At 44.9% G+C, this 18,115-nt stretch overlaps 3 protein-coding genes across 3 annotated transcripts; 2 read left to right on the top strand and 1 right to left on the bottom strand.

Moving 5' to 3' along the window:
* Positions 1-93: 93 nt before the first annotated feature.
* LOC135436849 (protein Cep78 homolog) lies at positions 94-18,112 on the bottom strand. The gene is made up of 9 exons (XM_064694604.1): positions 17,601-18,112; positions 17,388-17,494; positions 3,825-4,125; positions 3,572-3,762; positions 3,334-3,510; positions 3,109-3,283; positions 2,584-3,055; positions 2,196-2,520; positions 94-1,919 (listed from the first exon to the last, which is right to left on the bottom strand). Exons 3-9 carry the CDS (start codon positions 4,120-4,122, stop codon positions 1,272-1,274), a joined length of 2,286 nt encoding a protein of 761 aa, XP_064550674.1. The 5' UTR covers positions 4,123-4,125; positions 17,388-17,494; positions 17,601-18,112; the 3' UTR covers positions 94-1,271.
* On the top strand, positions 99-826 carry LOC135436854 (histone H4). Its single transcript, XM_064694610.1, has 2 exons — positions 99-304; positions 377-826. The coding sequence occupies exons 1-2, from the start codon at positions 125-127 to the stop codon at positions 506-508; spliced, it is 312 nt and encodes a 103-aa protein (XP_064550680.1). The 5' UTR covers positions 99-124; the 3' UTR covers positions 509-826.
* Cad88C (cadherin-88C) lies at positions 5,203-17,287 on the top strand. Its single transcript, XM_064694611.1, has 11 exons — positions 5,203-5,669; positions 10,670-12,214; positions 12,279-12,479; positions 12,540-13,335; positions 13,398-13,806; positions 13,863-14,517; positions 14,579-15,173; positions 15,228-16,270; positions 16,322-16,716; positions 16,777-16,921; positions 16,990-17,287. Exons 2-11 carry the CDS (start codon positions 10,683-10,685, stop codon positions 17,186-17,188), a joined length of 5,970 nt encoding a protein of 1,989 aa, XP_064550681.1. The 5' UTR covers positions 5,203-5,669; positions 10,670-10,682; the 3' UTR covers positions 17,189-17,287.
* Positions 18,113-18,115: the final 3 nt, after the last annotated feature.

Raw genomic sequence — 18,115 nt, 5'->3', positions numbered from 1 at the left:
AATATGGCGTCATGCATACATATAAAAATGGCGATTCATTTGGCCAGCTCTTGCGTTGTGCTTTTCTATTTTCCACTAACATTTTCGTTTTCCCACAGCGTAAATCTAACTTTTTATAAGCAATATGACTGGACGTGGAAAGGGAGGCAAGGGACTGGGCAAAGGAGGAGCTAAGCGCCATCGTAAGGTATTGCGAGATAACATTCAGGGTATTACCAAGCCGGCTATCCGGCGCCTTGCTCGTCGCGGTGGAGTTAAACGTATCTCTGGCTTGATCTATGAAGAGACACGCGGTGTGCTTAAGGTAAGGCATTATTGAATTTCACAATACACATACATACATACACTGACACCCTGTTACTAATGCATCCAATAGGTGTTCTTGGAAAACGTCATTCGTGATGCTGTCACTTACACTGAGCACGCCAAGCGCAAGACTGTCACTGCTATGGATGTTGTCTACGCCTTGAAGCGCCAGGGACGCACCCTGTACGGTTTCGGCGGCTAAATGCAGCAGCAGCAGCAGCGTTGGAAGTGAATGACGTATGCATTGATGCGGGATTGGAATTAATCAATATATATACATTAAAAGCAGCATATTTAATCCTCAATCATTATAATCTTGAATATTTGAGCAAATCTAAGCAGTAGTAACTACAAAATGTTGACAAACAGAATATTCCATTATTATTACACCATATATATAGTATATACTTGTATGACAATTTGCTTGCAACTTTACGATGAAGTGTAAACGCAGTTTGCCGGATCTGCTGATCCACAATCAAAATCAAAAGGCCAATAAATCATTTGAGGAAGGCGCAAATACTGATTTATTAACAATTTCAATTCGGGCAACATGAGTTTATTGTTGCCGCTTTCTAGTGAATTCGTATGTTTTTTTTTTTTATTTATTTTTGATTCGTCTTATAACAAAATCGCGCAAGTTGTGGCGCTTGATATATAATTTGACGTAGTTTTAATTAACTGCATAACCTAAACCGCGATCAGATTAAGTTCTCGATATACACAACCAACGCGTGGAAAATCCCATCTACTAGTGTGACACTTAATCTCCAGGGGTTACTGAAAATTTGGCCCTATGCTCTGATTGTGGAACAAACCTGTACTGTTTCCTTGCGTTCATTTTTTTGGTTGGTTTTATTTTCTGTTCGAGCTGTCGGGACTGCTATGACGGCGCATCAAAAATTTCCAGTTTCCTATTATTCTTCTTACTTGTGGTTGGTGTCGATGCGGCATCAGGTTGGCATTTAGTGATTTTTCTCATTCTTTTTCCTCTGCATTTCCAAATAGACGGAACGTGGCGAAACAATATGATCTTCAGTGTCTTTATCATCGCATAGTTCCACTTCCTCTTCCTCGTAGTGTGTTGTGCGTCTCATGAATACCTTCATTGGTTGCATGGCACTCTCTGCCTGTCCGCGTGCCGTGCCTTCCGTCTTTTCATTTCCCTCCGAGTCCGAGCCATTCGTGGGTGAATCCACCGACGAATCCTCCATATTCGCCATATACGTTTCGACCTGCATATAATCGCCATTGACAGCCTCATGTCCCTGATTCGATTCATTAGGCTGTTGCTTGGATTTGTGACGCTTCTTGCTGGACTTGCTGTTAATCTTACGCTCCAGCTCAGCCATGTACAATGCCATCTGGCTGTTGCCTATATCACTATACTGTTTCTTGATCTTGGCAATATGCTTGCGATTGTCGTTGCGCACCCCGTCCCCAATGTACTCGCCTTCGTACTGGGCATTGCTATGGGACTTCTGTGCCACGTCCTGTTCATAGTATTCACCATCTTCGCGGCCCTCGTAGCGTTTGCGTTCCATTTGCTGCTCGTTCACCAGGCAACTGTCACCAATGTCCACCTCGAACTGCACATTGGGATTAAGCTTGAACTGCGGGAATAATTAAGTTAATATCAACAGATATTCCATGAGTTCGTGGGTTTATACACTCGTTCACCAAGGCAAAAGGGTATATTGGGTATATAGGCATTGCGCCTTTCTATCTGTTCGTCCGTATGACCTGACATTTGGAATGTACACTCTTGTATAGAAACGCCCCAGGAGGCAACTGGTGAGCTCCTCTAAAGATCGAGCCAAAAATCTTTGCCTGGGAACGAGCATTAGGCAGTCGGTTAGACCCGACTGCATTCTTACATTCTTACTCACATCGCGCTCATTGGCAAATTCATGATCAGATTTGGACTCGCGTTTTTTGGCATTTTCTTTGGAGAATGTTTCAACATATTTCATTTCGCTGCGCACCTTGCGCACCTGTAGCTGCTGGCGCATCTGCTGACTGTCAGCCATCACAGCATATGCCTCCTCGTCCTCTCCTTCGTCCTGTAGCTCAGGCGGAGCCTTCTCCATCTCGTGCATTTGCTGCTGTTTCCGTAGTGTGGCATTCGCGCTGCGTGGTGTTGAATCCGAGCTGGTGACCGCGCTATTGACCAACTGATTGAACTGGCTGGCCGTGGGCGGCCCGTTCTTAAAGCTGTGGGATGGATGGAACATGCAATGGGGTTGCATTTTTTGAACAGTGTGCGTGGCTATTTACGTTTTGGTGAAGGATTGCAGCAAGTCGTTCTTCACTAGGACATAGCCCTTGGGCAGGGCATTGTTGTCGACCACTTTCTCGGGCGGCGGCGGCGGCATCGGTGTGCCCTGGTCCATAGACATCAGCTGGTTATTGAGCTTCTCGTTCAGTTTCTCGGCCTTTTTGCGCAGTGTGCGCTCCAATGATAGCTGCTCCTCCAGGGTCTTGGTGTGCGCAAGCAGCTGGGAAACGCTGTACTTCTGGCTCTTGGGCAAACTATGCAGCCCATTTATGCAGCTCAGATCATATTTAGGCTCCTTCATCTTTTCCTCGTCCTCCTTGCCGAAATGATCGCGTATCTGGCGCATTAGGAACTTGCTGATGCCATCGTTATGCCTCACATTGAATTCGGTGATGGCGTTGTTCAGACTGAGGCACTCCAATATTATGTTAGCGCCACAATCGGTGAGGCCGCAGTTCTCCACGTCGATAGCTGTTGATCCCAATCAGTGAGAGACGAACGCCATCTAAGCAGATTTTACTTACACTTGACCCATGCGTCCTCCTTGAGGACCTCAGCAATCGGCCGAAGACCGTTGTCGCCCAAGTCCGGATTGTTGGCCAGACCAATTGTGCGCAGACCCGAAATTGAATCGACATCTACACTGCGATAGCGCAGCGACTTCTCCCAGCCCTCTGAGAAGCGCGTAATCTTTTGCATCTGCAATCAAAGGCTTGGTTAAGGTGCTTCTGATCTGGGGATGAACGTACCTTAATCATATCAGCGACATGTTCAGCACCCTTTGGGCTTATATTGCACTCGGAAACGTTGAATATTTCCACATGATTCAAGTATTTGACGGTACCGCACACCGCCTCGCAGCCCTTGTCCCCGATGTAGGATTTCTGGAAGCTCACCTCTTTGAGGCAGTCATTAGAGGCAAGCGACTGCAAGTTGATTAAAGGATGTAAAGCAGATTTAATTATTTGCTGAGCTACTACTATTTACCTGGGCAATGGCCTCTATATAGCTATCCTGCAGCGGCAGACCCTCTAGTTTGAGTACGGTTAGGTTCTTGTTAAGCTTTACGCAATTGGCAATTGCCTCCACAAGACTGTTAAAAATAAAGCGCGTGTATATAACCGGCTTTTGACGGAAGAGTCGTGCTCGGTTCTCAGTGTCGATGGGTAAAACGATATCTGTTCGAAATAGCTCTATTTGTTAATATCAGGTCCCAATCTCCGATTTGTCGTCGACTTACTGTTCCCATTGGTGCGGCGCATGCGTATCACCATGGTCTGGAGCACAAGATCGTAGTGCAGTGCCTCGATGATCAGTAGCCATTCGCTAACGCCCAGCTTATCACCCAACAAATCCAGAAATGTGGTCGCATTGGGATTTGAGCGTATGTCCGGCACTGGTGTCAAGTTCTTGGCGCGACACAGCTCTAAATAACGAAAATGAAACGAACGGCTTTTGCTCGACTTCTTCACCAGCGGAGGCACCGATACCACCACACTAGCCCTCTTCTTGGTCTCGCGTGCACGAAACATAGACATGTTCTGTAAAAGATACAACAATAATAAAACAAAACAAGTAAGAGGCTCTAGTCGGGAGCTCCCGACTAGGGGATACCCTGAACCCTTTTCTAAAAACACCCAAATGCAGGAGGACCTACCTTTCAAGCCTGTAGCTCTAATAGGTTCTGAGATCCTTGCGTTCAGGCGGACGGACGGACATGGCTAGATCTTGGCTTGTGATGCTGATCAAGAATATATATGTATATACTTTATGGGTCGAAGATTTTTCCTTCTGCCTGTTACATACATTTGCACAAATACCATTTTCATTGGGTATAAACATTTTAAAATGTGAATCCTTTTTAATTGAACTGTGCATGCACCACAAATAAAATTAATTTAAAATCGTAATACTTTTTTGATCGGAAAAATAATATTGAGAATATTTAATTCAAAGAATCTTCTTTCTCTATGTAGGACAAGATCTCGCATTAGTTTAGTTATCATGCAAGCAACGCAATAACAATTTAAAGCTATACTTATGTAATTTTTGATGTTTTTTTGGCCTAATTACTCGCTGATCTCTATAATCCATCATTTTGTCACGCAACTCGCAAAAGAACACCATTAACCTTCAAAGTTACATAAATCCAACGCACTTCCGTTCAACATTTGAATTTAACTTCCAATATTCTAACCGCCAACATTTCCAGCTTTCCATTGGGCTCTCCCGCATTTGCGAATTGTAAACAAACCATGCCAGCCCCTACCCCGCCGGCAAGCCAACTACACGCAATGCGCTCGCTCACGACGCTGGAATTCACGCTCCGCTAATTACTCGCGTGCCCGCACAGTGCAGCGCGCTCGTTCGGCTAATGCCGACATCGACGCCGACGTCGACGCTGGGGGTTGCCATGTTGCTGTTCGGTGACAACGACGACGGCTCAATTCCCATACAGCACACGCCGGCAGACGCAATCGTTTGAGCCTGGCCTGCAATCAGTCGACGAGCGACTGTTGAGGAATACACTTCGACTACGCCGGGCAGGCGGACATCACGTAACGGTTTACAGTTTCGAAAGTGCAATCCCGAGCTGATCGTGTTTTCGCGCGCGCGTCTGTGTGTGTGTGTGTGTTCAGCAAGGCAATTAAAAGTGAAGATCGCTTAGAACCTTTTTGTTTTCGGCACGTTCCCCCGCGGCGTCATGAAATGCCATTAAAGTGAAGCTTCTTTAACATGTACCCTGAATGACGGCGACAAGTTCGAGTTCCGCTTCGTGCATTGCCCAATTTCGGCGACACATTTTCATTGTGCTCTATTTGTGTGCGCGTACGTACGTGTGTGTGTGGGGGGTTTTTGACTTCTGCCTAATTACCAGAAACGTCGTGTGCTGTACTTGAGCGCCATAGACAAGAGAAGGGTTCTCTAAAATGTGTCCATATTGAATAGTGGCAAAGAAAACAAATGAAAATTCGCAGTAACCCAGACAGAATTGGGGTGTTATGCAATTAGCATAACTGTCAGCTGGGTTTCGCATTGCAACGAAGGATACCTGATATCCTAGCCAAGACAGCATAACCAGAGGGTAAGTTTTGATGAACTCCTGCCTGAGCATAAGGAGTGCAGTATAAAGGGGCGAGCCGGACAGTCTAAGGTATTCCTTTACTCTTCTTGGGGGAGGTAGAATATTCGTGAGTGTGCGTGTCACGTATGTTCTTTCGAACTCGAATTGTGGTTCATACAGAACATGGCACATTATGGTTCGTGAGAACATTTAACATGGGCCCATCTCTAATGCAAGGCTTATTTTCTTTGGACGATATGTTCGTTGTTACAAAGTCAACTATCAATACAGCAGTACCCAGAAAGTTCATGGAATATAAGATACTAATTAGATATCAAATTATTTATCTAAATTAATTACCATGCACGCTCTTACGAAACACATTTCGATTTCGAATTAAAAATCAAGCATGCGTTCACATCTATGGTAAGCCTTTATATAAGACAAGGAGAAGGTCGTATCGAGCCAAGGACTTGCCAACTGCGCCAAGACGAAGAGGCCAAAGTCGAATGCGAATTTGAATGATTTGTCGAATATGCAAATTAAGCCTCGAAAAGGAGACGAACTGTAACAGAGATTAGTTTCGACAAAGTTTCAGTTAGCTGCGCGTTGGCTGCCGGCAGAGACGACGGCTACGGGCATTACCATGAAAGCGATGCGGATGCGGGCCCTCCAGCTGAACTCTTGGCTGACTCCGGGCTGTGACTCAAAAATCAAGCTACCGCAACGAAGCTGCATACGCGCCCCTTCTCACTCCCTCTCCGCACAGGCAGGCGGTTCACTCTTTTGTTTTGTCAGCAGCAACAACAACAACAACGACAACAATAACAATAGCTTTTGCTGCTGGCGTTGAACTTGACTGTCGGAGCCACGTTTCGGAATCGATGTGCATGACAAAAAGGGCTCTAATATGGGGGAGGAAGTGTTTAAATTGGAATAGCCGAGCCATAAGCTCATTTGTTTGCTCACTCGCTCGTTTTTTGCGCCGGAAACTGAAGGCAACATGTGGAAGACAATTTCAGTTTCAGCTCCAACGCCTCAGAGCCAGATTAAACATATTTTTAATGAAATGAAGCCGATTGTGTGGGCCATGTGAAGACTGCCACGGCTAATCCCCAAGCCTGTCCGCTTGGCATTGCATTGGAAAGCTAGCCACATTGACAGACCCCAAATTACTGTTTATTGGCATTTCCTAGGCATTTTTAATATGTTTGAATTTTGTTGTGGTTACATGGAAAACCGCAAAATCAAAATGTATCCATTGGATACACATTGGATACACACACCGTCGTCTCGACTTGTTGTCAAAATATTTTCACTTTTGGCAATCCGTTGATCGATGCCCCTGGCGGCAGCTGGAGCTGCAGTTGGGGTCAGAACATGCCAAGCGTGAACAATTGGCGCCTTGGCGCAAAGAGCCAAGAGGCACAAAAAGGCAGCAAGTGTTATTAGCAAAAATATATAGTCTGGGCGGCTTTTTGTCAGCTTCGAGCCGGGCGGAGTCGACCCAAAAAGTTCAACCATGTCACGCGTTCCCTTCGCAGATTTCGGAGCTCTTGTTGAGGAAAAGCGGCGTCAACATCGTCATGCTATATGAACCAGCGCTTATATAAAGCAAGGGAAATGCCTCGAAATTTCGTCTTTGATATTTGAGCGCTGACAACTTATTAATTTGCTCTAATTCGGCAATGTTGGGCAAAATTGGCTACATGAAAGCTATACCAAAGAAAACGAACCCTAAATTGAGGTAATGTGTGCCTAAACACAACTTAACTAAGCTTATTTGAAGCGATCGTACAATTTAGGTAATTATTTAAGGGTAGCTAAGTTTTTTTATTGCTGGTTTTGGCGACCTTTCCAATTTTTTAATAATTGTATTGGCTAAAAAAAAAAGTTTAAAAATAATTTATTTTTAGCAATTTTTGCGTGAAATCTGCAAATAAAAATGCTTCAAATTCTTTTACTCAAATATTCTGGCTTCATTTTTTATGCGTTCTCTTTGTTACTTTGCATATTTTGGAACTTTCTAAAAGTCGTAAGTGCGTCAACAGCGCATTAAAGGTTCTTAAAAGCTTTCAGTTAAACTTAAATTAAATTTTTAATATTATGAATTTTAGTAAGATTGAAATTAAAGAGAAATCTAATACAGATGGTGAGCATTTTTGAAGTAGAATCTTCAATCTTACATTCCACCTTACTTTGGATTAGAAAATTGAACCATAGACAACTTTAGGAAAGAAAGTTCGTGTTTATTATTTAACCCGAATAGCAAATAATTGTATTGTTGTAATATCTTTAGGTTTATAATTCAAGCAAAATTATTTAACGTTACTTGATACAAGCCAAGAGTTTTTGTATATATATTGTCTATTATTTTAAAAACTTAAATTAAATCAAAATTAAAAAAAATGTTTATGAGGTTATCTGTCTACATATGTGTATAATATTGACAGAAATCTATCACAAATGGTGAGCATCTTCGAAGTAGAATCTTCTACCGTACATGCCATTCTACTCTTGGATTATTAAATTAAACTACAGACAGCTCGAAAGTTTAAAAAAAATATCGTGTTTCCTATTGAGCCTGACTAGCAAATAATTTTGTCTAAACTTGCAAATTATAGAACAATCTAATCTAAAAGTTTTTTGTATATATATTATCTATTATTTTAAAAACTTAAATAAACTCAAAATTTACATCATTTAATGAGGTATATCTGTCTACACATATATATAGAATATTGACAGCACTCAGAATTGATAACCTCAATTGCCAACATATTTAGCCATTTTTAACTGCACAAATCGCAGCCAAAATCATTGCAGCATGAAATTATAGTTATATACACCGATACATGGGTGTATCAGAAGACCCCCCCCCCCCCCCCCCCCTATCCAACCGTTCGGTGCTGCTAATGAAAACAGCCGCTGACCAAACAACCCAATTGCGCTGCGCGTTACACAAAAGCGTTGGCCATAAATACATAATTACCTCAAGCAGCATCTAAATACCAGTAAGGAAAATTGTTTTTGAAAAAAAAAACAAGAAAAAATTAAAAATAAAGATAAATCAAAAAGAAAATGTTGCATGCGGCGCTCGGCGGCGGTTGAAAGCGAAATCGCCTAATCCAAACGCAAATGAAATTATTTTTAAATAAATTATTCGCCTCGAGGCTGTTTTAAATAGCATTTGAAATTCATAAACGACCTTGTCTACGGTTTTTCAACACAACATAAATATGACTTTCCAAGAGGTTGATGTAACACGCGAATGCTAATGAGCTGCAAGTGCGGCAGACGACGGCTCAGCATTTGTATCTCCATCTGTAATAGTATCTGTATCTGTATCTGTAATTGTATCTGTGAGTCTTGCAAATCAATTGCCGGGCAAAAAGATTAGCGAGTGGCGCACAAATTACTCGACAACAAATTATGAAATGTCAATTGTGAAATCAATGAACTGTCTCGGCTTGGGGGCGTGGCAAATGCTCTGCTTTTAATAAGCCACAACCGAGTTCAACGCGAACTCGAACAATGGCAACGTCTTGTGTATTTATAAGCCAGCAAACAGCTGACGGCAATGATACGAGTTTGAGATGCATCTGACGGCTGCACATACATTCAGGCACAATTTTCACACGCATTACAATTAAACATCAGATACAGCTGCAAAAACCACACAAAGATAAGCCAACAGCTTCACGAGCATTCGCGTTGACGAAATATCAAATTGCAATTCAACTGAAAAAGATTGTATTATGTTAAAAGTGCCTGACTAGGCGATATTCTATGCCCAGCCCAGCTCTGCAATATATGTTCATATATCTCTCATTAGTTCTTCCATTAGCCCTACAATATGTGCATAACTTATTATCTTTTATAAAGTAAACGAAGTAATGAAGTTTTTCTTTAAATTATAGATTATCGTCCGTCAAGCAGATCGACGCAGCATTAATAGCCATATATATTATATGTTAACATTATTACATTGTCCTTGCTTAGCTCTAATATTTATTATATTTTATATTCCCATTCAGCACGAAATATTTTTTTCTTATAATTTTATGTTTTCTTCCATTAGCCCTACAATATGTAGATAATTTATTGTCGTATAGGAAGTAATGAAGTTTTCGTGGCTTTTCGAGATTTTGGTTCAAAACAATAAACATTATCTTTAAATTATAGATTATCGTCCGTCAACCTTGTCTTCGCTTAGCTCTAAAATTTTATATTTATTATTTTCCCATTCAGCACCAAATATCTTTTTCTATAATGTTCTGTTTTCACTTAGATAGATGTGTAATGGTAATTGTCTAGCAATATAGTAGCTATATACAAATAATAAAAAGTCAAGAAACGTAACGGTCATTAAACTCTTAAATGAAATTTTCTTGAGCGGAATTCCGGGCTAATGCCAAAGAAAGAAGTCAATGAAAGAAAACAAATTTCGACGCTTAATTAATTTGCACATAAAACTTTCGCAAGATCTCTGTGCCGCCGACTTCTCACGCAGCCCACAAAAACGGACAAGACCAGAACGTGCTCCGCCAGATGGTGGAGGCCCCCGCCCGAGCACGTTTACGTGTGTGTGTGTGGTATGTCCAGTACCATTGAGCAACATCTGCCCGACTTACTTTAGCCTGAGCTTTCTGGGCATTTGCGATGTTGCAACTTGCAACCATAAGCAGAAGCAGAACCAGAACCAGAACCAGAAATGGCCAATGGCAATCGGACAACAAAGCAGTTAGCCGCAGTTCCAGAGCTCCAGATTCAGCTCCAGCTCCAGCTCCAACTTAAGCTAGGGCTCGCACTCATTTGTAAATTTTTATTAGGTTTACGTACTTGAAATTTCTCAAGCGAAACTTTTTTAAGGTCATAAGGCACAGATCACACACACACACGGACGCACATACACAAATGTGTCGCTAAATATTTGTACACATTTTAATGACATTGGGTTAAAAGAAAATGGGTTAACACTTGCTTGTGCCTGTTGTTGTAACACTCTGTCTATTTTCTAGGTGGCTGTCAAATATGGTCGAGTGCGACCTGTCATGTTGTTGTCGACAGCAGTTGTCTTTGGGTGCTCACAGCATAATAATGTACAAAGAAAAACAGTCGAAAACAATTGCCAGCCTGGACTATAAGAAAGTGCGCTTAAAAAGAGGCTCCAACTGGAGCGCAACGATGGACAGTTTTTGTCCGATCCTGTTCATAATACTCGCGATATTGGTCGGCTCGGCGTGTGCAAATCGTCCGCCGCGTTTTGCCATCGATGGACAGTCGGAGATTGTGCTAAGACTGAAAGAGAGTCCCGAGACGCAGGTGGGCAGTCACATATACACGCTGAGAGGCTATGATCCGGACAACGATCCGTTGATCTTTGGCAAGCGCAACTCGCACGATAGCGAGATCATTCGCATCGAGAACACGGGCGGCACCGAGGCGAAGGTCTTTCTGGCCAAGGAGCTGGACCGTGAGACGCAGGATGAGTATGCCATAGTGCTCACCCTGACGGACAGTCACTTCGGCGACCACAATTATGTGACGCAGAGCTTTTTGCTGCTCGTCGAGGACATTAATGATAATGCGCCTATCTTTCTGCCCTATCCGAATGCCATTGAAATACCCGAGGGCAGTGCATCGGGTGTGATTAGCACCCTGGAGGCCACCGATGCCGATGAGGGTGCCTACGGTCAGGTGGTCTACTATCTGCAAGAGCTGGACGGCGACAACGATATTTTCAGCATTTCGACGCATCAGGGCAAGGGCATATTGCGGCTGCAGCGGGAGCTGGACTACGAGAAGAAGAGCCTGTATCAGCTGCGCATTCTGGCCATAGATCGCGCCAATCAGGGACCTGTCAATACGGGCACGGCGGCCATTTTGGTCAAAGTCAAGGACATTGAGGATCAGCCGCCCGAGTATGTGGAAGTGCAGGCTGTGGCACGCATTGCCGAAGATGCACCCGTGGGCACGAAGGTGTTGCGCGTGCGTGCCATTGACGGTGATCGTGGCATCAACAATCCCATTGCCTACGCTCTGGACGGCAACGATCTCTTCGATATCGATACGCACACGGGCGTTGTCTACACTCTGGCCGTGCTGGATCGTGAGGAGGAAAGCGATCACGTTAATGGTGCCCACATACTGAGGATCACCGCAACGGAGCTGTCCAAGACATCAGAAGAAACCCAACAAGGTCCTGCGACGGTACGTACCGAGGTGACGATAATTGTGACCGATGTCAACGACGAGATACCCACCTTCGGAGAAGCCATCTATCGCTGTGAGGTCAACGAAAATGCCCAATCGAATACACCGCTGAACTTTCTCGACGGGGAGGTGCAGAATTTCGTTTACGATCACGACGAAGGCAAAAATGGAACATTTCGTTTATTTCTCGATCCGCCGAACGATCTCTTTGAAATTGTGCCCGAGCTGGCGGTAAATGAGGCGAACTTTATGTTGCGCGTAAGGAACTCCAAATCCCTGGACTTCGAGCAGTTTATAGAAGTTAACTTTACCATATTCGCGCGCGAGATCGATGAGCCGACCCGCTGGAGGTGCGTAGACTTGAAGGAATATATTTGAATTGAAAGGAATTCATATTTGATATCTTTCTTTCAGTTCGGCTCACGTGCAGATCTTTGTACGCGATCAGAACGACAATTTTCCAGAGTTCACACAAGCGATCTACAATGCAGGCGTGCCCGAGAATAGCGAACTGGGCGCAATCATCACCAAGGTGGAAGCGGTCGATGTGGATTCCGGAGATTTTGGAACCATGGGCATACGTTATACAAATCTAAGAGGCGGCATTGCACACTTGTAAGTCCATTCACAATAATGCAACTAATTTGGTTTATAATTTATGAATTTCTCTTCCAGACTGCATTTGAATCCCATAACGGGCGTGATAACTATCAAAACTCCGGGCAGTGCCGCCTTCGATCGGGAGATAATTTCCCGTCACTATTTAACGGTCGAGGCGATAGACAATGTGGGGCAGGGCAATCGCAATACCGCCCAGATCATCTTGGATATTCAAGATGTCAACGATAATGCGCCCATCTTTCTACATCGTCAATATGAGGCAAAGCTTTTAGAGAATAAGGCCGAGTTTGAGACGCCACTCCAGGTGGAAGCTCGCGATCTGGATTTGAACGGCACAGAGAACAGCCAGATAACCTATGAGATTGTTGAGGGACTCTACCGCATGAACTTCACTATTGATCCGGCAAGTGGTTTGATACGGCCCTTGCATCACTTTGACTACGAGGAGCTCGTGGATAGCCAACGGCATCCTCTGCGCCAGGCCAATACGGATATGCGAGAGATTGATCTGCTTGTACGCGCCCGGGACTCGGGCATACCCATGCTGTCCACCGTCGTGCCCGTGCTGATTTACGTGCAGGATGTCAACGACAATCCGCCCATCTTTCAGAAGAGTTTCTATGCTAAGACTGTGCCCGAAGATCTGCCCGGCGGCAGCTCCGTGCTTCAGGTGCTGGCCATCGATCGCGACGGCTCCTCGCCCAACAACGCGGTCGTCTATCGGATACAAACGGGTGCCAGCGACAAATTTATTATAAACTCGGAGACGGGTGTCATATCTGTGGCTCAAGGTGCCAACCTAGATCCCGATCTGACCGAAACCAAACGCCTGATCTACACTCTGAATGTGGTACGTGGTTGGACAGTCTAGCAGAACGCTTGACGAGATTAATGAACTCTTTTCTACAACAGCTCGCTTTGGACGGTGGCCTGGGCAGCTCCCAGCTGATGAATACGGCCATGGTGAACATTAGCATCAGGGATGTTAACAACAAGCCACCAATGCTACAGGACTTGCCAGCGCTGCAAATCGTGGAGAACACACCCGTGGGCGCATTAGTCTATCACATTAAAGCCACAGATCCCGATCAGAATCCTATACTGCGCTATAAGCTGAACGCTGCGCATTCGGAAGCACGCAACGAGGAGGGCGGGCTGGTGAAGATCAGCGAGTACGACTACCTGGGCGCCTTCGAACTGGATGCCATACAGGGCTATTTGAAGGTAATCAAATTGTTGGATCGTGAGAAAGTGGAGCACATCAAGCTGGCCATCGCCGTTGAGGATCTGGCAGCGGCCAAGGGCAAGCAAATTGTGGAAAGTATGTGAACCAAAAGTACATTTACCTTAACGATAATCATGCTGAATCCTTCTTAGCTTTCCTGAGCATTCAAATACAGGATGAAAACGACAACAATCCCAAGTTCAGGCAACCTTTCTACAGACAAACCATCACCGAAAACAGCATCAACGGTGTCCTGATCGCCAATGTGCTCGCCTACGATGTGGACAAGAACCGCACCATTACCTATGCGCTGGAGGGTAATCCCGTCTACCGCAGTCTGGTGCACTTGGATGCACAAACAGGCGAAATCGTGGTGTCCAACAAGATCGATCACGAGCAGCATCAATGGCTAAATTTCAGCGTGCGTGCCACAGATGCGGGTGTACCGCCCCGGTCGGGCCTGGTGGATGTTTACGTGACCGTGTTGGATGAGAACGACAACAATCCCTACTTTATTGGTGGCAGCAAGAACTATACGATCAGCGAGAGCGCTGCGCCCGGCACGCGGGTAGCCACCCTACAGGCAGCCGATGCAGATGCGGGCGACTTTGGCAAGATCACGTTCTTGATGGATCGCATTAGCTCTCAGGGCAAGTTTACCATAGACGCCGATACGGGCGTATTAACCGTGGCCGATAAGCTCGACCGGGAGACCAAGAACTTTTACAATCTGGTGATAGAGGCCTGGGACAATTATCAGTTTGGCTTCCTGGCCGGCGAGAGTCGGAATGCCTTCAAGCAAGTTTTGTAAGTGATCGGTCAGGGATTCTCATGGGAATTCTCTCTCTAATTTATAACTACTTCCCAGCATTAACATATTGGATGAAAATGATAATGCACCCGAAATCAGTTTGCCCGCAAGCTGCGTTCTCATCACCGAATATCACGAGCTACACGAGAGCATTGCCAGCATTGTGGGCAAAGATGCGGATGATGCTGCGACTCCAAATGGACGCCTGGAATTCGCCATCACCAAAGGTAACAGAGAGGGTCTCTTCGAGCTACGGCAACTTGATCCATGGAACGCTCAGATTTATGCCAGTAAAACGCTGCGCAACAAATTTGGCAACTATAGCCTAACCATTAGCACAAACGATTTGGGTGTGCCTGCCAACATAGTGTCGAGCACTCTGGACATTTGCGTCTCGGACTTCAACGATAATGCGCCCGTGTTTGTGAGGCCCTTACACAATACCACGGTGCGCATACCGGAGAATGCCACAGTGGGCACCATGATACTACAGGCCTATGCGAGTGATGCGGACATGGGGCAGAACGCGCTGGTGCGCTATCGCCTAAAACCCGATCCTCTAGGCAGCTATAAGCTGTTCGAGCTGAAGGCCAGCACGGGCGAGCTGTTCCTGAAGGAGCGTCTTAATCGCAACAAGCAAAAGATACATGAGGTGAGTAGCTGGTGGTGCTCGCCAAGGGCTATGACTAATTACTTTCCTTGCCAGATACGAATCGAGGCCTACGATCAAGGTTTGCCCACATCCTTAAGCACAGATCTCGACCTAACCATCTACGTACGCAATGTGAACGACTATGAGCCGCAGTTTGTTGTCAATGAGATCTCTGTCAACTTTACGGAACACTCTGATCCGGGCTCGGAGCGCATAAAGCTACCCGATACCATAGATAAGGATCAAATGGAACTAGACGATCCCGACGAGACGCCCACTCAAGTCTGCTATTTCATACTGCACGGCAATGAGGCGGGCTACTTCCGCCTGGATCCCGAGTCGCATGTGCTGACTGTCGAGCGGGAATTGGATCGAGAGTTGATCTCCAACTTTACCTTGTACATAAAGGCCACAGAGAACTGTGCCAACGACACGCTGGGCCAGCAACGTCGCCTGGGCATTCAGATCGACAGCAAGATGAATGGCCCAGAGTTTACCTACGATCGCTTCAAGCATTCGCGCCAGCTGCGCGCCATTGACGTAGACTACGAAACGTCCTCGTCCGTCGAGCCGGAAACGCAATCCTACGCAAGCTATGTGGAGAATGTGCCACTCGATACGCCACAGCATCCGCCCAAAGTGGACAGCACAATTGTGTGTGTGCTGGTGCGTGTACTGGACATTAATGATAATCCGCCCAAATTTCGCTCAAAGATCTTCACTGGTGGCATTACAACCAATGCCGATTTCGGGCTGAGTTTCATGCGAGTGGAAGCCTCTGACCCGGATGAGGGTGAAAACTCGAAAATTTCCTACTATCAGGTGGGCGAGATAAGGCAAACGCTCTCCGAGGGTATGGAGAATGTGCGCAAGGCACCATTTCTGATCGACCAGACTACGGGCGAGGTGATGCTTAACTTCGATCCGCAGAAGGGCATGAAAGGCTACTTTGACTTTATGGTGCTGGCTAACGATACGCTGGGCATGCGGGATGTGGCCCACGTGTTTATCTATCTGCTGCGCGAGGATCAGAAGGTGCGCATTGTCTTCCGCCTGCAGCCGGACGAGCTACGCTCCAGACTCGATACGTTCCGAGAGTAAGTAACTATATTCTAGCAAAAGCTTCTATTTCTAAGACTTGCGAACAGCACCCTAGGCAACATAACCGAGTCCATTGTGAACATTGACGAGATCAAAGTGCACGAAAATAAGGATGGATCGGTGGACAAGACCAAAACCGATTTATACATGCATCTAGTCGAGCGCGAGGATAATTCCATATACGAGGTATCCGAGGTGCTCAAGCTAATTGACACGCACATCGAGAGTCTGGACGATTTGTTCAAGGATCTAAATGTGCTGGACACACAGCCGGCCGAGGCGCAGCTGCTGACAGCCAGCCCGACCAAAGGTGCCATGTTTGTGTGGCTTGTCTTCACAAATCTCTTCCTGGCCGCCCTGCTAGTGGTCACCCTGGCGCTGTGCGCCTCGCAGCGCAAAGGCTACAAGCGGCAGCTGCGCGCCGCCAAAGTAAACATTTTTCGTAAGTTACTAGGACGAGTTTCCAAACCAAACAGCTTCTAATTGTTTTATCCCTTCCTAGGTGGACACTCCTCCACGTCGCTGCAGCATCCACATGAGCCCGCCACACGAGTGCCCAATACCAACAAGCATAGCGTTCAAGGCTCCAATCCCATTTGGTTGAAGGGCTACGAGAACGAATGGTTCAAGAACGAGGAAAATCTGAGGTTTGTGTTTAACCGATCCCAGTTCTAAATATATTAGATATCTATAGAATGATTCATTTTGTTTACAGTATTGGCGGCCAGGATTCTTTAGATGACAATTTTCTGGCTATTGGCACACAGGACTTGCACGAAACCCTTAAGGGTACTGCCAAATTGTTTAATAATACAAATGACCTGAATCGGCATTTCAATTTGTACAATCAAATTGATAAGCTAACGAATAATGCTCAAATCCTGGCGCGAAAACTGGAAACTACGGAGTTGTAGCCGTACTAGAAACCACACTAAGCTAAACCAGTCTATTTATTGTACTTAGGTTTAATATTAGCTAATAGACGTACCTTTAGGTCTAATCCATGTAAATACATATTGGTAAAAAAAAGAATTGTATAACAATTTCGGGTTTGAGGCATACGTAAGTTGGTAAAAGTAGAATCTCTTTTAGGAAAGAGCATTGGGTACTTACGGCATTCAATTTCTTGCTTGAGAATAGTGCACAGTTTTCACGGTATCGTTTGATAATCCTAGAGTTCCCCCAAATTTCCAGACATAAAAAATATAACACATATACAGCTGCACCGGCCACAACCATGAAAAATTGAAGGTTTGTTAATAATACACAATGCGAATGAGATAAGCTCCTAGCTAGTCAGAATCGAGTCAGTACTTCAGTACTTACCACGTCCGTGTTTGTACTCGAATTGGCCGAAGATTATAAATATATAAAATATTTTGATTTGTTACGAGTACTTTAACAGACAGACATTTGTAATCATCTAAAGCTTTGCCTACTGAGCAACCAAACACAGTTCCGGTCACGAGCTCTGATTTCTGGGAATCGTACTATTCCGTGACCTCGTCCAGCTGTTTTCTTCTTTATGCGCTTGGTTTGCTTTTGGCCAAAGCCGACCAAATTCGCTGGCGAATTGGTTGTCCAGTTGGTTTATAACGTGTTTTTTGTTCTTTTTTTTTTTTTTTGTTTTTCTGAATACAATTAGCAAATGCAACTGCAAAATTTAAACTGGCCGACCGCAAAACGAAGAAAGGTAAACGTAACTTGTGAAGATTTTTGATAATTGATTGATTGCTACAACGCGGCTTTTATTATTTTTTGAATTGGAACTATGCGAGTATGTGTTTAGACGAAGGAACTGGATTATTGTCAGAAAATTGTGTTGCTTGACTTATTTTGTC

Source organism: Drosophila montana, unplaced genomic scaffold, assembly GCF_035044405.1.
Source record: "Drosophila montana isolate Dmon_TW-CO22-7 unplaced genomic scaffold, ASM3504440v1 contig_3733_1, whole genome shotgun sequence".
Taxonomy (NCBI): Eukaryota; Metazoa; Arthropoda; class Insecta; order Diptera; family Drosophilidae; genus Drosophila; species Drosophila montana.
Note: the sequence above shows the minus strand (reverse complement) of the source record. Positions and strands in the feature narration are given on the sequence as shown.

Bases quoted from the DNA above. Each gene is read 5' to 3' on its own strand.
- LOC135436854 (XM_064694610.1), top strand. From the start codon at position 125: ATGACTGGACGTGGAAAGGGAGGCAAGGGACTGGGCAAAGGAGGAGCT. The intron at 305-376 runs GTAAGGCATTAT...TGCATCCAATAG, and splicing joins AGACACGCGGTGTGCTTAAG to GTGTTCTTGGAAAACGTCAT.
- LOC135436849 (XM_064694604.1), bottom strand. From the start codon at position 4,122: ATGTCTATGTTTCGTGCACGCGAGACCAAGAAGAGGGCTAGTGTGGTG. The intron at 3,284-3,333 runs GTACGTTCATCC...CTTTGATTGCAG, and splicing joins ATGTCGCTGATATGATTAAG to ATGCAAAAGATTACGCGCTT. The intron at 3,056-3,108 runs GTAAGTAAAATC...TGGGATCAACAG, and splicing joins GGAGGACGCATGGGTCAAGT to CTATCGACGTGGAGAACTGC.
- Cad88C (XM_064694611.1), top strand. From the start codon at position 10,683: ATGGTCGAGTGCGACCTGTCATGTTGTTGTCGACAGCAGTTGTCTTTG. The intron at 13,336-13,397 runs GTACGTGGTTGG...TTTCTACAACAG, and splicing joins TGATCTACACTCTGAATGTG to CTCGCTTTGGACGGTGGCCT. The intron at 13,807-13,862 runs GTATGTGAACCA...AATCCTTCTTAG, and splicing joins GGGCAAGCAAATTGTGGAAA to CTTTCCTGAGCATTCAAATA.